At 39.7% G+C, this 20064-nt stretch overlaps 1 protein-coding gene across 2 annotated transcripts in view; it reads left to right on the top strand.

The window, feature by feature from the left end:
• Positions 1-20064, top strand: part of HELZ (helicase with zinc finger) — an 85197-nt gene that overhangs the window by 57686 nt on the left and 7447 nt on the right. For both annotated transcript variants that reach the window (XM_027749695.2, XM_027749698.2), the window contains exons 19-29: positions 213-360; positions 2657-2840; positions 3761-3989; positions 7064-7268; positions 11197-11248; positions 12096-12289; positions 14645-14852; positions 15350-15426; positions 15616-16189; positions 16571-16811; positions 17961-18474. In XM_027749695.2, the coding sequence (XP_027605496.1) occupies positions 213-360; positions 2657-2840; positions 3761-3989; positions 7064-7268; positions 11197-11248; positions 12096-12289; positions 14645-14852; positions 15350-15426; positions 15616-16189; positions 16571-16811; positions 17961-18474 (2626 nt within the window). The remainder of the gene's footprint in view (positions 1-212; positions 361-2656; positions 2841-3760; positions 3990-7063; positions 7269-11196; positions 11249-12095; positions 12290-14644; positions 14853-15349; positions 15427-15615; positions 16190-16570; positions 16812-17960; positions 18475-20064) is intronic.

Below are 20064 nucleotides of genomic sequence, written 5' to 3'. Positions count from 1 at the left end.
TGGAAAAGCATATTTTGAGTGCTTTCTGCTCTATCTGTAGTATGGAAATATCAGTTCAGAGAAATCACTTGAAGATGCTGAATAGTAATTAGTGGTTCTGTTTTCCTTATGAAGTATTTTGTGGTTGCATATTTTATCAGTGAGATTTGCATATTTTTGTCAGTGAGCTCATATGTAGACTCCACATTTTATCCTGTTTTGCCTTGTTACAGTTACACATCTGAACTTTTCTATGAAGGCAAATTGATGGCAAGTGGAAAACAGCCAGCACACAAAGACTTCTACCCTCTGACTTTCTTCACAGCACGTGGAGAGGATGTGCAAGAGAAAAATAGTACAGCTTTTTACAACAACGCAGAGGTAACTCTCCTTTGGCTTTATTCTTGATTGTTTTCTTAAAGCTCCCCCCAAATTTACGGGTTTGTGCTCAGTGTAGGTAGAAGACATAAACTGTGGAGTTTGCTAAACATGATGTAGTGAAAATTGCAGTGGTAGTAAACATTTCCACTAATTTCTCTTCTTTTTTTCTTTGCAAATTGTAAGCTGCATAACATTCTCTCAGGCTCATTCTTCAGCATGTCTTTCCACATAATTTGTGTGGCATTCTGATGGATGTATCTTAGCAACTGAGAGTAACTGCAGTTTGAAGTAAAACTCAGATTTCTTTGACTGTTGTAGAAATGTTCCCACTCAGATAAGACTCCTCTGGAGTAACATTTCATATTTGCTTTAATATGTTTAGGATTGGTGTGTCTCACTGATCATGGGTAGATGAGACTTTTTTGGGTGAGAACTTCTTCTCAATATGTTTGTTTCATATAGATTTATTTGTGGTCTTCAAAAATTACTTTCCATCTCATGTCTTCCTTTGCATTTAAAAAAACCCCAACCCAAACCCACAAAATCAACCAACCAACAAACACATGAGCAGCCCCCACCTCCCACCCCTGACTTGTTAATACTTTTTGTAGTGGAAGATGCCTTTTTCCAGTCACCTCTAGTTAGGGGAGGGAGAGAAAATCATAGAAATATCATGAATTTTCTTAAGCCTAGGAGGAGTTTTAACTTGTTGGGCTGCAGTTGAGCAGCAGTGCTTGTTATGAAGGACTGCTGAGCTGTGTTTTCCCCTTATTGGTCATGGTGTGGTTCATCTGATGCACAATTTTAAACCTGTTTGTTGTTGTTATGAAGCACTTTTTAGGCATTCTTTGATGTATTAAAATATCTACTGAAATAAAAAGCTTCAGTGACTTCTGGACACAGCACTGAAAAAAAACCTGAAGGCACCTGACCACTTTCATTAATCTACTTGGATTACTTTGCCATTTAAAAAAGTTGTAAAAGACCTAAAAATATCTTCAGTGACCAAGTAACAGTCTGAAAACTGTGAGTCATTAACAGCCACGGGCAGAAATGAAGGACAAGGGCTGCTGAAACACCAACAGGAAAAACTGAAATTAGATGATGAGGGAGATTTTTTCTGTTTGACCCTTAATGGCTGTTTGCATTGGGGCATCTCATGGTTCATTGGTGCCTGTATTAAGAATTAATCTGGAAAATGCACTTTCCTTTTTTGGTCGTAGTTCTGAAATTTCCCTGTGTGGTGTTAATTCTGAATTCATACCCAGAAGCTTTATGCTTTCAGAGAAGCTTGCCAGAATACCTACAAAAGATCATTACTACAAAAGATCATTGTGCTGTGGTTTTTATAGATATCAAAGTTTATTCTAATGTCCTTTGTCAGTAGAACTGGCTTTTAAATACAATTTATGTTGCCAAAAGTTATATTCAGGTCTTGCTCTGAGACAGCCACATTTTCACTGCCTTCTAAAATTACCCAAAATAAACTATTTGTGACTTTTTAAGGATGAAGAGAATTTTTTTTTTCTTTAAGAGGCTGAGCTTGCTTTTGTGATGCTGTAGGAAAACTGCATCATCAATTTTCCTGCTTTAAATAGCTGGAGAAATATTTATTGAATGACACATTGAATGTAAATTTAAAACAAAAACCAAAAGAAAAGCAACTCCTGGAGTGCAGTACCTCTGTTTGGTGTGTTGAAATGAGCTGCTGTAGCAGGAGGTTACTTTGAGCCTGTCTCCTCACAGGAGGAGGTTCTCAGGTTTTATTACTCCTTAGTCTTCTCAGTAGCACATTTCATAGTCTTTTATCAAGATGAACTGGCAGTTGTTGAATAATCTGGAATTCCCAGTGATACCCTTTGGAATGGGAAGTGATTGTGTTCTGGTGTATGGACTCTCTTTCCAGAGTTACCAAACTCTAAGATGACATATATAAAATCCAGACTAAAAATCAAATAATCTCTATTTAGGCAATACATTTACTTATGGAAATTGGATCAAGTGTGGCAAGACAGGTCCTACTCGACATTTTCATAGGAATGAAAATTCAGATTATAATATCCAAGTTTTTACTTTAAAGATGACATTTTAAGATAACAAAAAGATAGTGTATAGTAAATACATTGGTTTAATTCATGGTATTTTAGAGTGTCACCCTAGAATGCAATAACATTATTACTTTTGTAATACTGTGTCACGTATTACAAAAAATAAGCTTTAGAGCTTTAAAATTCGAGTTCTCTTTCCATATCAAAGAATGGATCCTCCTTTCATGAATTCTGCCTTTTCTTTTCAGGTGTTTGAAGTAGTGGAGCGTGTTGAAGAATTAAGAAGGAAGTGGCCTGTTGCCTGGGGCAAGTTGGACGACGGCAGCATCGGGGTGGTGACGCCTTACGCCGATCAAGTGTTCAGGATTCGGGCTGAACTGAGGAAAAAAAGGCTCTCAGATGTCAGTGTGGAGAGAGTGCTCAATGTTCAGGGTGAGCAGCAGCTCTGTGCCCCAAAAACGGGCTGAGGAAGTGACGAATGGGAGGGGTGAGGTTAAATAAGACGTAATGAAATTACCGTCAGTCGATGGGAACGGGCGAGCTGTGACACAGGTGGTGTCACAGAGCAATAAACTCGGGTGTGTGAGATTGTGTGTTCTCAAAATGAAGTCCAGGCTTGCTTAAAAAAATAAATCGAGTGAAAAATGTGAGAACTGATTGATTTTTAAGATAAGGGGACAGCCAGGGTTCCAAGTGAAAATGTAACGAGGCTTTAGCCTCAAAATGTTTTACTGATTTATTTTTTTTTTTTGTCTGTGGAATAAACTGTAAAAAGGAGTCCAGGAGAAACCTAAGGAGAAATTTAGATATTTCTTCCTGGAATCACATTGATAATAAGAATTTTGTGTAGGCATAGCCTGTTGCTAGGTTGCACTTTTAGTCAGTGATAAACAAAGGCAGATAATAATAAAGTAACTGAGTGACAGTGAGTGGTGTGGGCTCTGTTTTTTCATGGTTGATATTGGTATAGTTGAGAAATTTTAAAATATCAATCAAGAATGTCCAGAACTTTTACTTAAGGTAAAATAAATAAGTTCAAGGTTTGTTATTGGCTGCCTGGCAATGTTGTGAAGATAATGAACATTTCAGAAAGCTCTGGAGTGATTAATATTGAGGTGAAAAATAAGTTTTTAAAGAGGAAATATTCTTGTAATGGAATGTGCTATTTATAGTGCATCTTTTAAAATTTTTAAATCTTATTATTCTTGCATAAAGCTCTTCATGGGAAGGGTAGCTCTCAGTTCAGAATATCTAGGTGTGAAACTTGGCTGGCAAGTGCCGTGTTCTGGTTGTGGTAAGAGCAGAAACAGCAACAATTATCTCAGACGTTTGTTTTTTTTGTCTCCTTTTAGGAAAACAGTTCAGAGTTTTGTTTCTCAGCACAGTACGAACACGGCACACGTGCAAACATAAGCAAACACCAATTAAAAGGAAAGAGCAGTTACTGGAGGACTCAACAGAAGACTTGGATTATGGTTTTCTGTCCAATTACAAACTTCTCAACACTGCCATCACCAGAGCACAATCCTTGGTAGCTGTGGTGGGAGACCCTATTGCTTTGTGTTCCATTGGAAGATGCAGGTACTTTATGGATGTTCCCTGGTTAATCAGGGCTAAGGGTACTAGAAAATGTGTTTATCTGTGATGGATTTAGTGAAATGATAAACTGGCTTTTCGTGTATTTATAGTTGCTTGGATTTTCACTTGACAGTAACAACTGAAGATGCTTCATTTTACTTTCCAGTAGAGGTTCTTTTGTACACCTGTTAAAATTTTATACATAAATAAAAGTAATAGATAATTTGGAGTTTAAAAATTGTGATGTGACATGGTATTTTAAAGTTGTATATTATACCAGTTGTAGGGTGGTAGAGGACTTTAAAAACCTTATTTATGTTTTGATATGTCTTCATGACACCTGGAAAAAACTCGTTAAGGTTTGAGTGAATTGACTTTTTATAGGCCTAAATGAATAAATGTGGAAAATGCTGAGATGTGTAAACACTGATGTTAAGGAGACCAGGTTCTTGTTCTTCAAAGGTTTTTTTTTTTCCAGTGGAGGAGCTGAGATTTTGAGATGATCAGAGATAAACCCTGCAGCTGATTTCTCGAAGAGAGGAAACACTGCACTAACTACATTATTAAAATAAAGCTAAAAATACGTGTTAGTCAGTTGTTACATCTCTGTTGTGTTCTACTTTCCTGAGCAGTATTCTACTGTCTTGAAAAGGAATGTGGTTTTCAAGGATTAGAAGTGAAGAAGCCAAATGGAACCCAAATCTGTGTTTACTACATTTATGACACAGAATCTGAATTTAACCACTTACCTGCTGGGGCCACGTCAGGGGGATCTGTACCTGAACACAGAGATCTGCTCTAAATGGCTCAGAACATATTATTGACAGAGAAGCAATGGTTGTGGGTTTAGTTCACTTTTCCCTTTACCTGGTTGGGTTTTTTAGCCATGAACTGGTTTATGTAAAGAACTGATGAGAAAGAGCCCCTGTGCCTCCCGAGTACTCCTTCAAAATACCTGAAATGGGGCATGCAAAAACTTAATAAAATAAAAATATAGGCTGTCAGCAGGTAAATGAATTACAGGCTTGGCAGTTAAGCATTGAGTTTGCATTTTGAAGACCAGCAGCTGTTTATATATGTATAGCTGTTCCAAATTATAAAACAAAAAGATAATTAGGAAACAAGGGGCACTGAAACTTTATTAAGATGTAGCTCGAGCTTTCTCTGTAATACACCATTGTCTTGTTTCACTGAATAATTGAACATTCACTCTTTGAAAATAGTGCTGGAGGGGCTCAGGCAGAATGCTGGGAAGAGGGTTCTTTTTTAGTACAACAGGACTATAGAAGTCTGAAAGAAGTGACGTTTCGTTAGGAAAAACAGACCTCAAAAAAGTTGAGAGTGTACTCGAATTTTATAAATATTCTAATACCTGTCAAAATGAGTCAGGACTGTAATGATGGTTGGGGAGAGCTTTGTGAAGTGTGCCCAGGGTGATCATTCTGTTCCTCTGTGCTCCAACCGGACCAGACAGGGCTGTTTTGGCAGAAACCCCCTTTAAACTGCCGAGCACACCGAGAGGCAGCAGCGTTTTATTCTCTGTTCTTACACCCCAGTACAAGTGTTCCATGTACAGCTCAAAGTGTTCCATGTGTGCAGAGACTGCTTGGGGCATCCTGAGCAAAAGTGGATGAGTCTCAGTGGATTTGTGGTGCTTGGTTTGGTGACTGAGTTGATTAATCAGAGGGAATTCCATCATTAAAGCATCCCACTGAAGTATTTAATTTTGGGTTTTAAAACTCACTTAAAACCTTGCAAGATCTGTTTGCCTTAGAGCAAAATGCACAAAAAGGGCCATCTTGCATCGTGAATTTTAAAAGAGCATTTCTTGCCTCCGTAAAATCACAACAGAAGATGGGCTTTTGGGGAGAACTATTTGGAATTCTTAAATATGTCAGTAGCATTACAGAATTCCTGCAAGACAGACATTTGTTCTTTTCCACAAAGTCAGCTACTCAGCAAAATGTGACACTGCTGTTAAAATCAGTGTGCAGCAACCTCCCATTTTACAGGATTTGGGGAAATAACAGTGTTTGCTTACAGGCCAGGCCTTATTACTGAAGGGTGAACAAGCATTACTTATAATCAAGCACACTTTTAAGATCACTGTCTTTTAATACTCTTTTTCACTAACTTTCATTATTCTTGATTTTTTTGAAAGAGACAGCTCAGTCAGGTTTGGGTTTTTTGTTAAAGTGACATCTTCAGACCTTATTTAAATATCTTTTAAGCTTCAGTGACTTCACCCAAGAAGTTCTTTGAGGTTAAAGAAAAAATAAAATAAGTGTAAAGAGTTTGTAGAGATCCTGCTGTGGATGTTAACAATATAAAGACTTTATAAGCAGTAGAAAGATGTGTCATGAGAAAGGAGAAGGCAGGGAAGAATGTTCTTTTATTACATAGTTTAAATAACCCCTCCAAAAAGCTGGAAGCAGAATTTTCATAGAGGAGACGTGTGTCATCTGCTGGTTGTCTTTCTGGCTCAAAATTACTTCTATATGTTATAGAAAAATCTGACACACAATAAAATTTATGATTTTATTTGTTTTCCACCAGAGGATCTCAAAGGATCTCTAGATACTCCCAAATATTAATCTTCACATGCCTCTGAAGTGTTTGACAAGAGCAGTTTTGAGGGAATATCTCACCTTTGGTGTTTGTTACACTGAATGATCTGCCTAAATTCAGAGAATATATTTGACATCATCTGGGACTGAGAATCTGTATAATCCCCATGACTCTTTCAGTCTTAACAAGTTCCTTAAATCATATGCTTTTCAAAATTTTAAGCATTGTTGGTTTTATAGGAAAAAATCCCCGGTTGGACCTGTCCATGACATTAATATTGGAATATTGGATACACTCCCAGTGCTTTGCTCTGACACCATGGACAGACCTGTGTGTGCATTTTAAATAACTGGGGAGCTTTTCATTGTGCTGTGGGGTTGCAGGGTGGGTGCCTTGGGGTATAAAATGAGCATCTACAAAGAATAAAAATGCCACAGTTCTGTTGAGTCTGTTTTAATTTTCGCGACAGCCATCGAGTCTTACCCACTGTTTCTGAATTGTTTCCATAGGAAATTCTGGGAAAGGTTCATTGCCCTGTGCCATGAGAATGAAAGTCTTCACGGGATCACGTTTGAGCAGATCAAAGCTCAGTTGGAGGCTTTGGAGTTGAAGAAAACCTACGTGTTGAACCCTCTGGCTCCCGAGTTCATCCCCCGAGCTCTGCGGCATCAGCACTCGGCCAATCCCACCAAGCAGCAGCAATCCCCTCCAAAGGTAAAGCATTCCCAGCCATGGAATTGTCAGAAGGGGAAGTGAATGCAGAGAAATGACAGGAAAGGTTTATGGAACAGGCTGTTTGTTTTAAAATTGCATCAATGCAATCAGAAACGAGTGTGAATTCCGGAGCGATCCACGGCGTTTTCAGGTGAAAGCTCCAGACTTGTATTATAATACAGCATTTAGGGGTGTCCAAGTCCTGTTTCCTTACTAAAACATACACCTTGGGTCACTCTGGTTTGTTCAGTGGTAAACTTCAACCTCAGGGTTTAGATAAACCAAATTAAACCCTCTGACCGAGAGCCGATCCCTGTCACAGGCACCTCGTGCTCTGCCTGTACCCCAAAGAAACAACAGGCAAAAGGAGTATAAGGAAACAACAGAACAATGGGCAAAAGGGATTTGGTTTGATTTAAAAATCACATTTAAAATTCGGGGACTTGTATTACGTCAGGTAATTTTTTGATGTAATTAGAAATATATTGTAAAGCAGTATCTTGCACAGATTAGCTCTGTGATAATGTCCTTCACAAGACCAGATTTCAGCAGCATCAAGAGGGCAGAGATATGAAATTACCTCTGAGTGGTAATTTCATCAGCTGCTTTATAAAAGCAGGTGAAAAAGTGATGAAAATATGTGGCTTCCTTGGAGGGTGATATATTAGTAATTAATTCTATTTTAATGCTTCTTTGTAGTTTATTTGAGTTATAGTTGTAAAAATGTAGTTCGTTTGAGTTATAATTTAATTAAAATGTGTTTAGAGATGCAGCTGAAATGCAGGTTGTCAGCTTTGTGATGAACTCAGTTGCACAAGAAGGAAGAAATGTATGAATTTCCCATAGCTTTGCATTTGTGTTGCAGGCTATATCATTGAAGTGAAATTTTTAGGACAGGTTTTTTAACAATACAAAAAGGAAAGCCTTCCCTTTGGCAGTCCTTCCCCAAAGAAGGTTTGTAAGTGAGAACATTTGGTTTCTTCATCAAGATGCATTGCTTTCTGAAACAAACACCAGATTTCTAAAGCATCTAGTCATGTGTCAAAACACTGGGCCTACGGAAAACCAGAAATTACAAAATTATCTTTAAAATCCACTGCTGCGCTCTCCATTTTTCTTGAGTGCCTCAGCCTTGAATGCATTTTCTTTAACAGAACGTCATTATTAATACTTTTAGTTTCCTAAATGAAATAAAAAGAAGGTATTTGAAAATGCAGGTATAGTACATTTAGGGAAAAAAGGGGGGTGGGTGCTGGGGGAAGTGAGAATCTTGTTTGTAGATGGCTCTGTTTATTTTCCCTCGATTTGTTGGTAAACTGAGCCCTTGTGATGCAGGAATGCCAAGAGACACTTTCAAACTGCCAGCACTGTATTTTCAGCTTCAGATCCGAGGTGTCTAAACCCCCTGTGTCATAATTCTAAATAAAATCTCTTCCCCCTGGATACAATTGCCAGGCAGTGTGTGCAGTACCAGCAGTGCAGCGAGCAGGTAACACCCAGGCACACACAGAATATGGCTGTGAGCAGGGATACATTTCCCTTTGCTCGAGTTTTAAAAGCAGATGGTTAGCTTTGCTTATTTTAGACCTCCTAAGTACAATATTTAACACTGGAAATGAAAGATTAAAAACCTAGTGCTGGTGTATTTTGTAGCGAAAAAGTGAGAAGAGCCTCTGACACTGTGTTTTGTGGTGAGTTTATGGACATCTGTGCAGGGCAGGGCTCGTCTTTCACATGCTGTGAAAAGTGATTTTGAACAAACAACACCTTCTTATTCAGCAGAATTGCTCCTGGATTTATGCAAGGGCATTAAAAACCTCCTTACTGTTTAGATTTTAAAGAAGTAAAAATGTTTGAGTCTTGCCTCTGTGAGAGGCAAACCAGCCAACACAGAACGGGCTGTCTGGGGGCATCTGCCTTCCCCCGTGTTCCTGTGGCTTGGCTGGGCATGGAGGTGAGGAGGGAACAGCAGAGTTGGACAGGGACAGCCTTTATTGAAGGTGATGATGTGGAAAGGGAAAGTTTTCAGAACTCGGAGCTTCCCTCGGGGTAGTTCCCGTACAGTAAATTAGGCTCTGACTTCACAGCTTTGCCTCCCTCCCTCCTGCTGCCTCTGCTCCAGCTTTTGGTCTGGATTCAGGCACTGAGGTCAGGGAACATCATCATCCTCCACATCTCCTGCAGTCGGTGAGGGCCACAGGTCTGATTACAACTCTGGAGAACACTAAAGGGGGATCCAAGGAGTGACAAGCTGTTAACTGCCTGCAGTCACCCAAAGCTTGGTCTGAGCTTCCTCTGAGCACCTTTATGTAACGTGGATTTTGATACCCCAAAGGTGGAGTGGGTTTTTACAGCAAACTGAGTGTGTCTGTGCTCCTGTGCTGTCAGTCAGCATCAGTTCTAGTGTAGGTTTAGGGCTTTTTGGGTGGGGACGTGAACCTTGAGGTGAAAATCTTTGAGAAATGGCAACGATTAAGTTAATAACAGACTATTATAAAGTCATTAAGCCATCACAATTATGAAAAGAAAAAGATAAAAGAAAGGCAGCACCTCCCTTCCCCAGCTTACAGGTGGCCCCAGTTGACTTCTATTTACCATTCTGATCCTGGGATATGTTCATACTGTGACATGTCCTGTTCAACAGGACAGCTCTTCTTACAAACTTATGTAACTATTTGCTATTTCAGTTTTAAAAATATGACACCTATAAAATACAAGTCTGATAGGTTAGAACAGAGGATTTTCAGATTTCTGCACTTAGAGCTTCACTGTGGCAGTATAACAGATACAGAAATGCCTTGTGCTGACCATGAGTGATTGAGGCATGTAACTCCTCTGGTTTTAGATTGAACCCTCCTCTGTTTGGTGAATAAACAGGCTTCTTTTCTTTAAGTGCTGCAGTGAAAAGCAATTATTATTTTATTTTTCAATAATTCATTTTTAAAATGAGGGGAAAATTCGAGGACCAGTTCTTTAATCTGGTTTATGCATGAGTCAACATTGTCAAACAACCTGTCTTTGTACCCTGACTAATTTGCTCAGACTGCTGGAAAACTGCCTAGACTTATCTCCTGGGCAGGGAAAGTTTTGCAGCATCAAAGCCTTTTTAGATTTATTTTAAACTTGTGAACATACTTAGGTCCAGATTAAGTAAAGTATTCCTCTCCTGCAAAGGACTTAAGAGCATACTGGCACTTGAATATGTGCTCACAGTTTATGAATATTAACTAATTAGTTGATGCTGGAAACTCATGAGCGTGCAGGAGGGATAACTCAGTTCTGTTAAAATCCTTTTCTAATGTGCAATTCACCAAGGAAAAACAGTTTCCCCAGAGCACTGTGGTTCTTGGCTCTCCTATAATTGTACTTTTGGGGAGCAGTCACAGAGGAGCAAAAGTCCAGAGGCCAATAGATGGGATGGGGCAGGGAGACAATGTCTAATGAGGTTGGGTGAACAACTGGGTAAAACTGGGAGAAGCTGCTTTGTCTCCAAGGTTCTTGAGCTGGAACCTGGAGGGGAAAATGGATCATGCTTCCACTAAGAGCTGCCATGGCAGAGGAATCCTGAGGATTATGTTAGTACTGGATGCTGCTCCTGAAAAAAGTGAGACAGTGGAGAATGAAATGGTGAGGAAAGAAACTCAAAATATTTGCTGGAGCCCTCTTTGCATCTGGAAACAGGCCTTGGGAGAGTTTTCCCAGAGGGACTTGTAATGACCTACTGATTAATTGGATTAGTGGTATTTAATGTCCAGCTTTGTGAATTCATGGTGTCAGGTGGTGGAACTGGACAGGTGAATGTGTAGGAATAAACTGTTGACTTCTTTCAAGCTCCGTTTTGTGTTTAATTATAATGTTCACCTGAATAAACAGCTTTGGTTTATATAATAATGCAAAACATTGTAATTATTGTTTTTTTCCTTTAAAGGGCAAGGTCCACCATCACAACCAGAATGACCATTTCCCACCTGATGGAATGGGTAAGTATCTGCTGCTCCTGGAGGAATTCCTGAGCTCACACTGATATGGCTGCAGTGACATTGATATTAGTTTGATATAAATGGAGTATCTGGTCCCTTCTTTATTTGAAAGTCATTTACTTCTTGTAAATGGGAAACAGATTATAGGCTGTTAAATGGACATTTGGTATTTCTGAGGCTTTCCCTTTATAGGTGTTGTGTGCACTGACTTTGGAGCCTTAACACAGCATAATTGTTGGCCTCTTAAAAATGGCTGTATTTGAAATTCATACTGTAAACCCCTGTCCCAGTGTATTTGCACTAAAAGGGTTTGGACATTATATTGCAGACACTTTTTTATGGGGTACTTTGAACTTAAATTGTGCTGTCATATATCCAGATATTACCAATGATACCTTTGCAAGGTAGCATGCCACAGCTGAATAATTTTGTTATTAATTTGAAAAAGCATTAATTTAAAGCTTGTCTTCCCTGCTAAAGAAAAGAGGGTGATTTTAGTTTTTGATGCAGTGCTTAACAGCTACTCTGACTGTCAGCATATTTAATTGGTTTGGGACGTTCTCTCATTAATGCACTTACCAGATACCTGTTTCTCTGTATCTCAACTCATATTTTCTGCCTCTTCAAATTTTTGATTTGATTAATGCTTGCTCTTGGTGTATCAGACCTGTGCTCTTAGAGAGTTTCACACAGGCTTTATAAAGATAGATGCTATCAGGATAAAAAAAAAGAAGAAAAGAAAAAAGAAAAGAAAAAAAGAAAGAAACAGTGGCTTCATGTTCTTTTTGTGTATATATTTTACTTTTTTGTGTATATATATCTTTTTTTTTTTGGTCTTTCTTTTCAGTTCAGCCCAATCCTTCTGTTCTCATTGGAAATCCTATCCGAGCATTTACTCCTCCCCCTCCTCCTCTGGGACCTCACCCCAACCTGGGGAAATCTCCAAGTCCTGTTCAAAGGATAGATCCACACACTGGGACAAGTATTCTCTATGTACCTGCTGTCTATGGAGGAAATATGGTCATGTCTGTGCCTTTGCCTGTAAGAATTAATTTTGTGTTTTCCCCCCAACCCTCTCCTCAATTATTGTATGCACAAAATATATGGGAAAATCAGATAGTGAATTTATTGCAGGTTTATTCAGCACTTTACTTCAAATATATGGGCTTTGCTGGCTTTAGGAGTGGCAGTGCAGAGGACCACCAGAAAATAGGGACTTTAAAGCTTTACTTGCACAAAATAACTCCAGGCAGCCTAAAAGCAATTCCATGTTCATGTAATTTGGTGTGTTTTAGGCACACCAGTGGAATCTGTGTGCCGTGACTCGAGACACCTGCCTCTGAATTATTGGCCCAGTTCAGTTCTTAATCATCAGAGAGACATCAGTGATTCACCCCCAGTTTGTTTCTCTTTATTGGCTTCACACAGTCTAAATTACCAGTTTTGGAATTCTGCAGTGCAAGGTGTCTGAAGTGAAGTGATAAGAAAAATAAGCATAATGGGATGTTTTTCCCTTCCAGAACCTCGTAGTGAACCAGTTTCCTCTCCAATCCCTTTCCTTAATGACATTTGGGAACAGAATGAAGATCTCTAATCAGGTCTTTTAGGCTACATTTATGCATGGAATTTTGGATTACAGATCAGACTGTCCCTCCAAAATTGCCACAAATTAAAGAAGCAGCCTCTGCTTTGTTGCTACCCTTCACAGTCACATATTCATGGAGGAAAATGCAAGGAAAGAACAAAGGCTGCAAAAGCTTGTAACGTGTCTGTGTTGTGCACAACTCCTGAAAACTGTGGGAAGGACATGGAATTAAACACATGCACATGTATTTAATTCCTTTCATAATGCTAAATGTTGGAACACAGTTAACTTGTTTTTTTTCAATAATGCTCTGTTGTAATTTGGGTTATGGGTGCTGAATAGGGAACTTGCTGTAGTTTCAGTTGCATGTCTTAGATCAGCTGGCAGCTGTAAATTGGTTTTCTTTGCTAGGCCAAGGAATTTTCCTTTTTCCAAGCTTACTAGAAATCTGCATTTGATGAGTAAATTTAAATGCAATGAGAAGGCCAGCAGCTGTATCTTTGTCATGCTTGCTCACATTATATTAATATCAAACCAAGGTAATTTAAAAAGCTCTGCCTTATTGTTCCAAGGTTAATATATTTTTTATGTATTTCCAATCAAAAGAAATGTATTAAAAATAAGTATTTTGAGCTCACCTTCCCTGAGGATGGATTTTTAAATAATTAAGTGGGAAGGCTGAGGTACTAATGAGACAGCTACATTTGAAAAGAGGCTCAGAGATGATTTGAGGTTGTACAGATGCAAGAGCAGCCTAAAGCTAAAGTTCAAAGTGCACATTTCAAGGGCAAATAGTAATTTAAAAAAAGAGTAGCGTGAAAGTTGTTACACTTGAAACAAGTAGGGACTGAAGTAAAACGTGTTTCTGTTCATGTAAGATGAAATGATGTCTTTGCTTTGTTTAATGCAGTTCCCATAGCCAAGGTAAAAGCAGGAGGAGGTTGTGTGCTGTCATCACTAAGGGATGCTCTGGCAGCCTGAGTGGTGATTACTCTCCCTGCACTCGCCTCTGATTCATGTATTTTCCTCCTTTTAATAAATTCCCTACAGGGAGAGATTGAACTAATTTGATCCAGAGCTGTCTTCCTTTGCATTCCTTTCAGGAATAAAACTGAAACCGTTGTAAAAAAATCCAGGTTTTTATTACCTGCTTTCAGGAGGTGGATTTTACTTCAAATGTGCAATTCAGATGCAGCACAGGCACTTTGGAGCAGCCCTGTCATTCCTCACTTATGGAGGGTCTTGGATTGTCCCAGTAGTCCTGTTAACTTCCCAGTAGTCCTGGTACCTTCACTAAGTGTGTCCTGGGTGCAGAGGAAAGGCCTGGCTGCTCCTTCAGTGGTACAAAATCACACCAATGGATGCTAAAAGGTCTGTTCTTCAGGTCAGAGGCTTCTCCCTCTGTTCTTCCCCCCAAGCCGCAACCCAGTGTCCGTTAACTACAGGAGAAATGGATTTTTATTTTCTTGACCTTCATCCACATCTGTTTAATTAGAGAAGAGATTAATCTAAAGTGTGTTGAACTAAAATTTATCCATCAGTCTTTTCTCTCAGAATTTCGAAACCACTGAAAAAACCATGGGTTTTGATACAAAATTTTTTGCCCAGGATTGTCCTTCGGAATCTTTGCTGCCCTTACAGCTCTCCCTTTCCAACACCAGCTGTAGTTGTGTGTGAGTCTGTCAGGTCATCTGATGCACAGAAAACTGTTGTTTGACCTAATATCAGTGTGCTTGTTATTTCTCTGCCTTTAATGTACCCTAACAGGTTGCATTTCTCTCTTATTTTTTTTTATTTTTTTTACTGTGTAGGTACCATGGACGGGGTATCAGGGTAGGTTTGCAGTCGACCCTCGACTCATTACTCATCAAGCAGCTATGGCATATAATATGAACCTGTTACAGGCACATGGGCGTGGGTCTCCTATCCCTTATGGCCTGGGGCATCACTCTCCAGTTAACATGGGCCAGCAGCAGCTCCAGCATCAGGAAAAGGAGCAGCACGAACAAAATCGAAATGGTCAGTGGTTGAAATGGCAGTGAAAATTGGTCTGGTTTTGAGAGTTTTGTGCTTTAAATTACTTTATGATTGTACTTTACAATATCCTTTAAATAGGGTATTTTTATTTCCTTCCTTTGCCCTTTCCTCCCTGATGGAGTTGGGTAAAGAATGTGAGATTTGCCATTACAAATAGAATAACTCAGATACTGTGAGATTCAGAGGAGGAAGTAACGGAAGCTGGGGAGGGTGTTGAGGGTATAATTGTTCCATCTCTGTTCTGCAGTACAACTGCTGATGTTATTTGCAATTAAGTTGGAAGAACTACTTAGTGATGATTAATGAACAAAGTGCAGAGATTAAAGGAAAAGTGTTATTTAGGTAAATGATATTAAGTGTCTGTGGTGCTGTAAATGCTATACTAATAAGTCTAAATTTTCCTGTGTCTGGCAAAAAAAAAAAAATCCCATAATAATAATTTTTCTATTGAAACTAAATGATTTTGTAAATGTTTTTAGGTAAAAGTGAAAATGCTGCTGGACCTGAAATCAGTAAAATTCGAACACCTGAGAAGAAACCTCTGGAATCCAAGCAGGTGGGTTTCTCTTGTCTGGGTTTGTGGTTTGGTTTTGGGTTTGTTTGTTTATTCGTTCATTTGATTTTGTGTGTTTGTTTTTTAATATTCTCTCTTTTAATGAGCTTAGTCATTACTGAAATGGTTTTGTTTGTTTGTTTGATTGATTTTAATGTGGATTTCCAAAAGTTTTCCTTCTCTTTTCTGCAGGTTGATTTAGAAGCCAGTTCTCAGCAGAGGAGCCCCGAGTCCCGCTCCGGTGTTGGTTTTCCCAACGCTAAATTCCATCGCAAAGAGAATCCCAACCCCAGGCAGCTGAACCTCCACCTCACCCCGCCCCACTCCCAGTTTGCAGTTCCCAACCGCCACTTCCAGCACCTCTCCCAGCTCCCAAGGCAGCCGTATCCTCTGCAGCAGCAGCAGCAGCAAAACCTTTTAAGTCAGCAGCAAAATCACTTGCCTGACCAAGCAAACCAAATGCCACCCCAGCAGAGCCAGGTAGTTCAGCAGCATAACCATTTGAATCAGCAGCCTCCACAACCTTCACAGCTTTCCCCTGCTTACCAGGCAGGCCCCAGCCAGTCTTTTTTTAATAATCCAATTCCCCACCGACCACATTCTCCTGCTGTAGATGCTGTGATTTCAGAACAACACCCCCCACCTCTGTTACAAGAAGTCAATAATCCTTTGAGGCCTCTTGCACAGCACAACCCCGTTCTGCCAACCCACTTGAACAACTTCATTGAAGAGAATCCGTCAGGAATGCCCTTAGGGGACACTTTAGGTAGGTGACTTTTCTTTATTTAAATTCAGAGTGTGCAATTATAACTACATTGAAGTGAAAATGAAGGAGGTATTTACCTTTTTCAGGCATATTGCTCTGAATTGGGTCATTGTTGGGTTAGTTTCCATAAGTAATGTCATTGAGCATAATTTGCTGCTTCAGGCATGTTTGAATATTCAGCACTTTATTAGAAGATTCATGTTTATATGATTTTCCATATGATTTAAATAACCAGGTTATACACTGCAATGCAGTTAGTATATAATAGGCCCTGGAATATACTGTTTAAAAAGTATTCTTTTTTTTTTTTTTCTTTTTCTGACATAAAGATCTTTAAAAAAGGGCATTAGATAAAATTTTTTTTTAAAACTATTTTTGTAGATCGTATGCATGGAAATGTAGCTTTGGAAACAATAAGGCAGCAACAACAAGCCAGGTTACAGCAATGGAATGAACATAATGCCTATCTCAGTCAAGGCACTATTCCATATCAACACCATCACCATCCTCATCTACCACATCTTCCTCAGCAACCAATTGGATTGCATCAACAGCAGCAAGTTAGGGCAAACTGGAAACTTGCCAGTAATACAGAAGATGAAACAGAGGCAACATATTCAAGGTATTTGTTTACTGAGTCATCAGAGCTTGTGTAAAATTGAGCAGTGGGCACCTATCTGTAACACTGTGATCAAGTGCAAGGCACTTAAAGGTATTGCTTTTTGCTGCTGTTATTATGAAGGTTAAAATAGTTGGCAGGCTGACTTACAACTGTGCTTTTATTATGTGTTATGCTTTGTTCTGTTAGTATATTGGGTAGTAAAGCTGTAGTGGAAAAATATTTTCGTGGAGCTTTTCAGTGTTGTGTTTATGGAGTAAGGAATGGGTAGAGAGCAAAAACCTCGTGTTTTTATAAAAGAGGTGTCTGAGTGTAGTTAAGGCCTATTTAAGTTGTAAATTCTTCAATTTGAAGTCTCAGATTTATGTGCTCGAAAACAAACAAACCAGCCCCTCCCCAAACATTGCTCCCCAGTGAAACCTAAATTTTTCTTTTCAAAAACCCTTCGCTTTTAAAAGCAAAAAAATGCTTGTATTTGAGATGGAGCATTAGGGGGCAAGAAAGGAAGCGGTTGAATGTCAACAGAAAAATGGTTCCAGTGGTCATCAACTTTGATCATGTATTTTGTAAAGGCTGGATTTTTAAATTGCCTCTGTTTGCTGTCATCTCCCACTATGCTTTCCTTTCCATCTGGGTTGTTAGAGCCATGGTAAAGCATCTAAATGCCCTCTTATCTGACTCTTTGAAGTGCTGAATTGAATATTCTTGACCTTTTGAAGAAGTTTGAAGGTATATTGTGCAAGTGAGGGGAATCCCTGATTGTTCTGGCTTTTGGCTTGTAAGGGGTTAAAATTTTCCTTAACTATGTGAACTTTTTACCCTGTGTAGTAAAGCAGGAAATCCTTCCCTTACTTGTCTCTTAAGAGATAACAAAAAATTGATTCTTCTGGCCGAAAAGGAAATCTCAAGAGTTATTAAAACTTTGAGATGATTCAGGTGGGTATTTCATCCAATTAATCCTCTCGTGCCTGATTTCTGATTGCTCAGTCCCATCCTTTGAAGTTAGGGGTCAGTAAGCCCAAAGATGAGAATATTTAAGTGCAGTGGTTTGTGCTTTTGAGTTTTTTCTGCCTCAAAAAAGAGTGGGATTTCAACAAAACTTTTTTTTTCCTTTTTTTTTTTTTTCTTGATGCCTTTATTCTGTCAATGCAGATTCCAGGATTTGCTCCGAGAACTGTCCCACCGGGATCCAGGTGAAAGTCGGGACTTGGCCGAAATGCCCCCCCCTCAGTCGAGACTGTTGCAATACAGACAAGTGCAGCCCCGGAGCCCACCAGCACTCCCTTCTCCTTCCTGCAACTCCAACCACAGTGCTCACTTCCCCACCTTCACTGAAAACAACAGAGACATTGAACTGCCCAGTAACCCAGCATTTCAGCAGCATTTACCCCAAATATACAACCCCCCTTTCTCAATGCCATCCGAACATATAACCCCATCTCCCTTGAAATACCTGCAACCTGATGGATCCTGGACTTATGCTAACCTACAGCAGAACCACCTTATGGGGCAGGGCTTTCACTATGGGATACCTCCACTGCCCCACAGGTCGCAGCAAAACCCTTTTATACAAATCCAGAACCATCAGCACGCGGTCGGTCAGGAGCCATTTCACCCCCTCGCGTCTCGAGCAGTATCTGCCTCTTCGCTCCACAGCTTAGAAGAGGTAGGTGGAGGTGTTTGCTCTTGTCTGCTGTGCAGTTGTCACGTTGTTTCACTCTCAGATTGCACTGTGGAGTGGTCAGGGATGCCCAGCACCTCACGCATTAACAGCTCCCACTGGGAGTTCCTGGGAGGCGGAGCCGTTCTTTGCTCTTCACCCTGGGCAGGTTCCTGGTTCTGGGCACTGCAGGTGGAACATTTTCTCTGCAAAGTGGGAAATCTTGGCTTTTTGAGTGTTACTCGGAGTTTTCTTGCTGGGTCTCTGCCTGTCGTTTATCTGGGGTGAGATTTAACCCAGCCCAGGTGACAGCTCACGAGGTGACTCCGGACAGGCAGCGCGAAGGAACCGGGCAGTCGGCTCAGTGTGGAACTCTGAGTGTGGTTGAGCTACAAACTTGAGACCAGAGCTGGACAGGTGTTTCACCCTGATTTAATAAATCCCACCCTGCCTGAACTAATCTGATATCAAGCCATCTTGTGTGTTTGGGGGGCTCAGAGTGCTGGAAATCAGTGCAGAGATACCCAGCTGTGCTTCTTGAATCTGGGTCCAGCACCAGCCACAGCTGGCTCTGTCCCTCTCCATGTTCTCTTGTCCTGGACTCCAAGGAGGTGTATTATGGGATGCAGACTATGCCAGCACATACAACTAGGACAGGTCACATTTTGAACAGGAGTTTTTAATCCCTGTTGGAATACAGAGTGCTGAGAAGTGTATGATATGTAGACACGGAATACCCTGGTTGCATTCCAGGAATGCCAGAATTAATATTCACACTGACTGCATGTAATCCAGTATTTGTACCTAAGTGATGTATTTCTGTTAAAGTTTTACAGAAGCCATGGGGGGAGCCCTCCTCATCATCACTATCTCACATAATACATATTTAATTTAATTGTCTTTCGGCTTCTGAAAATAGAAAATATTTCGTTTATGAGCCTGAGCAAAATAACTAAAATTGAATTCCAGTGCATTTTACAAATTTCTGTCTTATATAGATCCAGAGAGGTTAATGGAGTCCTCAGGCCCAGCTAGAGCTGTAGTAAGGTTTGGATTTATAGACATTTAGAAATTTGATGTCTCAGTCCATTAAGTCATCCCACCTTGTATAAAATCTAATACTTTGTGACAAGACTTACTGCTGTCAGTACAGCAGGATGTAGGAACAATGTCTTTTCAGCAGTAATAAACCAATAAATATTCCTATAGAGCTTGTGACAGCTCCTGCTATCTGAAGACAAATAGAGTGAACCTTTATGTAATTAGTGCAAATTCGGTTTAGTTGTTATTTTTTCTTCCTTTCAAAATATGTGACAGAAATGCCAAATGCAGTAAAAGTATTTCAAGACAGAGACTTGCCTGTAAACTTCCCAAAACTGCTGGTCCAGCTGGTAGGTGGGACCAAAGAATGCACAAGGAAATCAAAGTGTGGTTTTAGGTGTATTTTTAACAGACATCCCTCATACAAGGCAGTTGTCAGGGCAGTTTTCTTGACTTTTGGTATCCTCACTAAACTCTTTTTTCCATCACTATTTATAAAACTGTTAATTGACTTGATACTTGAAAGCTTTTGCTTGTGTTTAGTCAAACCAGATC

This window comes from Pipra filicauda, unplaced genomic scaffold, assembly GCF_003945595.2.
Source record: "Pipra filicauda isolate LSUMZ 115617 unplaced genomic scaffold, ASM394559v2 scaffold80_size11013439_pilon, whole genome shotgun sequence".
Classification (NCBI taxonomy): domain Eukaryota; kingdom Metazoa; phylum Chordata; class Aves; order Passeriformes; family Pipridae; genus Pipra; species Pipra filicauda.
Note: the sequence above shows the minus strand (reverse complement) of the source record. Positions and strands in the feature narration are given on the sequence as shown.